Source organism: Squalius cephalus (genome assembly GCF_949319135.1).
Source record: "Squalius cephalus genome assembly, chromosome: 17".
In the NCBI taxonomy this organism is placed as follows: Eukaryota; Metazoa; Chordata; class Actinopteri; order Cypriniformes; family Leuciscidae; genus Squalius; species Squalius cephalus.
The window spans coordinates 24265802-24273514 of NC_137138.1; the positions used below are offsets into that span (position 1 = coordinate 24265802).

At 33.6% G+C, this 7713-nt stretch overlaps 1 protein-coding gene across 1 annotated transcript; it reads left to right on the plus strand.

The window, feature by feature from the left end:
- Window positions 1–454: 454 nt before the first annotated feature.
- Window positions 455–7636, plus strand: rbm11 (RNA binding motif protein 11; the record flags this gene model as incomplete). Its single annotated transcript, XM_079898378.1, has 6 exons — window positions 455–880; window positions 2029–2185; window positions 2263–2326; window positions 3402–3498; window positions 5561–5719; window positions 7547–7636. Exons 1-6 carry the CDS (start codon window positions 785–787, stop codon window positions 7634–7636), a joined length of 663 nt encoding a protein of 220 aa, XP_079754504.1. The 5' UTR covers window positions 455–784.
- Window positions 7637–7713: the final 77 nt, after the last annotated feature.

The window sequence follows — 7713 nt, forward strand, 5'->3', positions numbered from 1 at the left end:
GCGCAGATAGACTGCGTGCACATATTATTTTTTACATTGGTTGACCAACATAACTTTGGAAAACTATCTAATTAAATATATAAATCATTCATAGTTCTTAAAATGTATATGGAATTAATATATTATACAATAGTAGTATAATAAAGGGTTAGCTCACCCAAAAATGACATTTCTGTCATCACTTACCCTCACGTTGTTCCAAACCTGTATGAATTTCTTTCTACTGCTGAACAGAAAGATATTTTGAAGAATGTAGGTAACCAGACAGTTGTGGGGCACCATTGACTTCCATAGTATGAAAAAAAAAAAAAAAAAAAAAAACTTTGGAAGTCAATGGGGTCCACCAACTGTTTGGTTACCTTCTAAATGTATTATTTTGTGTTCAGCGGAAGACATAATTAACATTTTTTGGGTGAACTGTCCCTTTAAGTTCACACAGGTGGCTTATTTAGAGTAACCGCAGGTGTCGTTTGAAAAGTGTGCTTGTGCTATCTATACCATGCCACTTTCAAAACTGATATTTTGTTATCGTCTGGAATGACATGTCACTCATCTCTAAAACTGATTATTTAAATAGATCAGTGCAGATATATCCCACTTTTCGTCCAGATATTTTAGGGGCGATATCGCCATCTAGTGGCTGACTGTGGTACTGCGGTGTCGCAATTCAGTTATTCATTACGACAAACCAAACACCGTCCTTATAAAAAGAGTGCATGACTGTCTAATATCAACCGAAAAAAATATAATCTAACATTTCAAACCCTTAAAATCGCTTTAGAGAATGTTTGACAGGGACAGAGATCTCGACAAGACCATCCTCGTGGGAAACATCCACAGCTGTGTGACGGAGGAGATTCTGTTCGAGTTGTTTCTGCAGGTGAGCTCATCCAGGCCATCATCATTCACCTGTTCAGAGTCTTGAAGATTATTTATTTATATGCAATGCTCAAATGATTCTTGTCTTCTTGACAAATCGGTTATTGCATCCCATATTTCTTGGGTACGTTTGCTAACGTTTAGAGCAGAGGTTTCAGTCTTTTAGATGCCATCACTCCAAAGATCATCCTCGTGTGACTGTTGATATCCTAACATTTAAAAGGCTTCTATGTTTTAGAAACACCCAATTTATACACTGATATTATAAATCTAAAATGAGTCTCTATTAAGTTACATTATATTTATTTTTCCTACTCCCTACAGTAATACTGTTAAATATATGATTTATGAATTAATTGATTTAATTTTAATCAGTTAGTGCAACTGAATATACTTAATACTAAACTATTTTTTTAATTCATTCATTTATTTATTTGAAACTGATTTATTAATTTATTTTAATATATATATATATATATATATATATATATATATATATATATATATATATATATATATATATATATATTAAATATAGGGCTGTCAAACGATTAATCGCGATTAATCGCATCCAAAATAAAAGTTTGTGTTTACATCATTTATGTCTGTGTATGGAGTATAATTATTTTCTATATATAAATACACACACATGCACACAGCCCTTATATATATATATATATATATATATTTTTTTTTTTTATTATTATTATTTTTTTACAGTTTTTCTGTAGACTTTTCCACAGACCCCCTGTCACTCATTTCTGGAGTTTCCGGACCTCAGTTTTAAACCCCCGGTTTAGAGTATCATTTCAAGGAGCATTTAATCATTAAATTAGATAGGCTTTATGGCTATAATTTAAGAAACAAATTGACCTAAAATCTTATCAATAAACTTTTAAAGAATGATATCTGTTTGAGACATTAGAACATTCATTAATTTAAATGGTAATTTATTTTTGTTGTTATGGTTATTTGATTATAATTATCATTATTAATATTAGAATTGTAACTTATTATGATTGTTGGTCATTTGTTTATTTTTATTTATTAATTTTAAGAATTATTTCTTTTTGTTGTAGTGTGAAATTGTAAAAAAAAAAAAAAAATTCATACACTTTTTCTTTTTTCCATATATGATTCACTTACCAGGCTGGGCCGGTAAACAAGGTGCATATATTCCGAGATGGACAGCAGGCTCCTTATGGATGTGTTTATTATAAGCATGCTGAAGCTGTTCCATATGCAGTTGAACTTCTCAATGGAATCTGGCTCTATGGGCAGCCAATCAAGTTACAATGTAAACTTGGTGGGTAACTAAAATCAGTATTGAGTTAAAGGCAGGCGTGTTATCTTAACAGAATGCTTGTGCTTTGTTATTTTTAGGTGGCCATTATCACAGAAATCACATGCTTGCATACCACATGGAGAATGGACTGATAGCAAACAGGTGTGTCAGATTACAAAAAAAGGTACAGTTTCATGCACTTTTGTAAGTGTTGTTGTTTATGGCTGAGTTTGGCATTATGGGTATTAAAAAAGGGCTGCTTTTTTGTGAGTTACTAATCACTGGACCACAGAGGTATTTCAGGCAACGAGGTCAAACTATAGACTACAAGTATGTACTTCATTGGAGATGGGCGGTGTTGGAGAAAGTTACTTTTAAAAGTAATACTCCTTAAAAAGGATATATAGAACTAATTGTGTTACTTTTCATGGAAAGTAATGCGTTACATTACTTTTGCTTTACTTTTCCTCACCTGGGCTGGGCTTGCTTGTTTGTTTTTTAATAACAAAAAAAGATCAATTTTTGGCACATGTAAAGGCCCTTTCACACCAAAAGTGAAATGAATAAGCCTCAGGCTGAAGGAAATGTAAATTCACGTGACACGTCTGTAGAAGAAGAAAGTTCAACAATTTGGCTGTGTCCGAAATCGCATACTCTTCTTTTGAACTTTCTGTTCATCAAAGAATCCTCCACAAAAATATTAAGCAGCATTTTCTGATTGGAGTAATGATGCTGAAAATGCAGCTTTACCATCACAGGAATACATTACATATTAAAATATATATTCTAAAAGAAAACATTTATTTAATATTGTAATCAAATTTTACAATTTACTGTATTTTTGATCAAATGAATGCAGAGCATAAGAGACTTCTTTCAAAAACATTGAAAAATCTTTTGAACAGTATAGTGTTTTCTTTTGTTGTAAGATAAGGGATATTTAGCATGTTGAAATGTAATGTGTTGTGTTTTAATTGTTTTTAAAGGTGAGGATACACAGGGCAACTTTTTGAGCAATGTTCCCGTCAACAGGCAACCAGGTGAGACACAGGGCCCACGACCGATCTAAATTATCCAGATAGAAATGTATTGCCCATTTTCAATGGGAAAGTGCCCATGCAAGATTGCCCAGCAACATTGCTCAAAAAGTTGCCCTGTGTATCATCACCTTTAACTGTGTGACATTTATTGCAATTTCGCATACTCTTGTTATTTCCCTTCAACGTTTTCCATACAGTGCTGATGCTGTGCACCAGGACAAAATGGTTTTGAATTTAAATGGCAGTCCAGGTGTGGAGAACCGTTCTAATGAAGCATGTGGCTGGAGTGACATGGTAACATACACAAAGAGAAAAATATAATCATCATGTTTCTTCCTTAAAGGTAGGGTAGGCAATTTTCGGAGAGGCTAGCAATAGCAAGCTAGCTTTGAAAGCATAAGGTCCCACCCTCCCTTTAGAGCGCCTCCAAAGCCACGCCTCCTTCAAAACACATGAACGCGTACAGAAGCGTCAGCAAAGACGAGAGACGGCGTTTAACTACCTCGTTTCTCGAAGCAGAAAACATTACAATAATAATGAACATAAACAACTTAAAGAGCACTGACCTGTACCACCTGACTGCTGCAGATTCATTTCGCCGTTGATAGTGTTGCCATTGAAATGTACAATTTAGAGTCACAAACTTCTCCGAGTATAACGTCACGGGTTTCCATCTCTAGTTATGGCGTGAAAACAGCATAAGCTTGTTGTTTTGGTTCAGGAGGAACTGTAGAAGGTGTCTGCTGTTTCTCTGCATAAAATGAAACGCGCGGATGACGTGTTATATCTGCGCGAGCAGGTGCGCGGAGGTATGGAAATACGCTGACAGGCAGTTAGGCCATCGAATTCAATGATTGGACAAACATTGTATTGTCCTACGCCTTCCACATACGTTATATACAATATACATATATATACATTTAGACCACTTAAAGTGATAGTTCACCCAAAGTTATATTAAAAAATGTCCTGGCTCTTCCAAGCTTTATAATGGCAGTGAATGGCCGGCTTCTGTTTTGAAGTCCATAAAAATGCATCTATCCATCATAAAAGTGCTCCACACAGCTCCGGGGGGTTAATAAAGGCCTTCTGAAGCGAAACCATGCGTTTGTGTAAGAAAAATATCCATATTTAAAACTTTATCAACTATAATAACTAGCTTCCGACAGACGTTCGTACACATAAGAGTAACATTTGACCTGGCGCATGACGCACTGTAGCGCAGAGGATAGAGCAAAACAAAACACCGGTCATGAATTAGACGTCTAAAACTAGAATTTTTAAAGCTACACTGTGTAGGATTTTCTCCCATCTAGCGGTGAAATTGTTTATGACTACCAACTGAATATTACTTTAGTCCCTCCCATTCCGAGGGCGTTTTAACTCCTACGGTGGCCGTATTATTTCAAATCTGCCGGCAGTCGTGAGTAATCTCCCCCTCGCATTCGTCACGGTGCCACTGAGTGTAAAAACGCGAAAGGCGAAGCTTGAATTTCCAGGTATGTCCCTCTTTGGCTAATGTATTTTCAAGATGGAGGCGCAACATGGCTGCCGCCATTCGAGCGACTTGCTCGTATGTATTCTAAATGGCAGATTCTACACTTACGAGAATACTTGATTAGTTGGTAGAAGTAATTACACATTAATGAGCACATATCATTTTGAAAGAACAAAGTGTTTTTTGCTAGGAATCAACTTAAAAAATTACACAGTGTAGCTTTAAAGAGAAATGTGGGAGGAGCTTGAGTTTGTTGCCCAGCCCTATTTGTTTGAACCGTGAGAGGCGTCAAAGCTTACTCTACTCCTACATCCTGCGTCATACATCAAGTGTTACTCTTTAGGCTTAAGTCGACTTGCATAGGCCGTCTGGCGGAAGCTAGTTATTTTAGTCGATAAAGTTTTAAATGTGGATATTTTTCTTATAAGAACGCAACGCTTCACTTCAGAAGGCCTTTATTAACCCCCCGGAGCTGTGTGGAGCACTTTTATGATGGATGGATGCTCTTTGATGGACTTCAAAACAGAAACCGGCCATTCACTGTCATTATAAAGCTTGGAAGAGCCAGGAAATGTTTTAATATAACTCTGATTGTATTCGTCTGAAAGAAGAAGTCATATACACCTAGGATGGCTTGAGGGTGAGTAAATAATGGGCTAATTATAATTTTTGGGTGAACTATCCCTTTAACTTAGTGATTGCTATCAGGATGCAAAGAGACTTTTAACCAGCATAACCAAAAATGTTTCTGGAACAAATCACCTACCCTGCCTTTAAATCTACAAATAGAGCTTACAAGAGCACACTTGAGAAGAAAATATGAAAATACCTCTGGGTGTTGTATTCTTTGTGTCTTAGGTATACAGCAGCAGGCCTCTGGATGTGTGTCCTCCAGTCGTGTGGTACTGTCCACCCCTCCAGCAGTGGATGAACTCTGGATACCCTCCTTGGACGTCCTGTCTGGATGAGAATCTGTTGCTTTATAGGTCAGCCAGCACCAGAGAAGGTTGTGCAAATGTAAGTTTAGAGGGTAAAAAACGAGTAAAAATGCTATAAAATGCGACCCTAACAGCAAAACCGAGTGTAAATCTTATTTTACAGGCTGAGTTTAAATGTAAAATCCAGATAAACGTTTCATTTTCAGAGACAACAATACAGTACAAGCATCCTGACACCTCTTGCACACAAAAATACACCGTATATTCCAGTGAGTGCTTTTGGTAGCACTGATTCAGACTGTAAGCTGTAAATCATGGATATATGAGTGTGAATGCTCTAATAAAGCCATCTAAATGCACTTTACTGTTTCTTGAAACATTGAAACACAAATCTGATGATCTGAAATGTTTGTTTTTGTGACTTGCTGATAAACTTCATCTCATATTCAACTCCAGTAGGACTTTGCATCTCGTGCAGTTGCAAAATCAATAGCATAATGATTGATTGGTCAATTAGCATTTTTACAATGACATATTTAGTGGCGGGGATAAAATATTATCGTGATGTAAAATGTCATTTATTATATTGGATGATCATTTATGGCCATTTCTAAGGGCATTGAGTTGTTCACTCTTATTACCTTGAATAGTCTGTTGTGGGTTAGACAGTGAAAGCCTCTCCTTCTCTTGAATTGAACTGGTATGATAAGATGCAATAACTATTAACTTTAGACTTTAGACTTAAGGAGATTTTTATTCACCAAGTACAAGAATACAATGTATTTCAGTTGGTTCTGGTGTTGGCATTAATTAAGAAGAAATGTACAAACATAACAGAAACCTTGAGATATGTGTGAATAATTAATACTTCTAATCAGCAATTATGCTGTACACTGATTAAAAACATTGAAATGTTGCAAAAGATTTCCATTTCCAATAAAAGCTGTTTTTTTTTCTTTTTAGACTTTCAATTAATCAGAATCCTGAAAGAAAATTTCCTGAAAGTTTCATATAATATTAATTTTACAACAATGTTAATAATTATAAATGTTTCTTGACTGGAGTTATGATTCTGAAAATAAATTACATTTTAAAATGTTCAAATAGAAAGGGGTTATTTTAAATTGTATTTATAATTAACAATATTACAATTTTACTGTATTTAAAAAAAAATTGTGTCAGAAACATTAAAACAAATTACAGACCCCAAACTTCTGAATACTAGTGTTCATTTTTCTTACAATAAAATAATGATTAATATATATATATATAAATATATATATATATATATATATATATATATATATATATATATATATACTGTATGTATATATATATATATATATATACACACACATATATATATATATATATATATATATATATATATATATATTATACTTTCTTGTACTGTGTTTACACATTTAAAAAGTCAAAAACAGTAATATTGTCAATTATTATTTCTGTTCAAAATAGTAGTTTGAAATCATATATATATATATATATATATATATATATATATGATTTCAAACAATACTATTTCAAACAGTAATAATAATTGACAATATTACTGTTTTTGACTTTAAATAATGAAAGCTATCTTAATACATAATAAAATTGAATTATAGCATTATAATAAATAATTATAAAGTTCTTAATAAATTGATCAAATAATTATTAATAAAATATGATGTATATTTAAAGCTCAGGTATTTTAAATGTAAAAAAATAAATTCAAACTTGCTATTTCAAATATAATACTTTTTCAAACAGTAAAGAATAATGTAAAGTTTCTGACTGTATTTTTGAATATAAAATATTTTGTATTTTGTCTATTGTGGTGCTTTGTTTATCCCATTTGAAATCTTGCTCTTTCTGTTGACGACTTAACCATGTGTTTGTCAAGGAGAAGGTGGTAGGATTCTTCCTGAAGGTTAACATGGAAAGGACAGGTGAGTTTTCACACATGCTGATTCTTCCCACTGGAATATATTAGGATTGTGGAAATCTAGAGGTATGATTTGACAGTTTTTGTGAATGATAGAAAAGGTCAAAGTATTTGAACATTTTTTT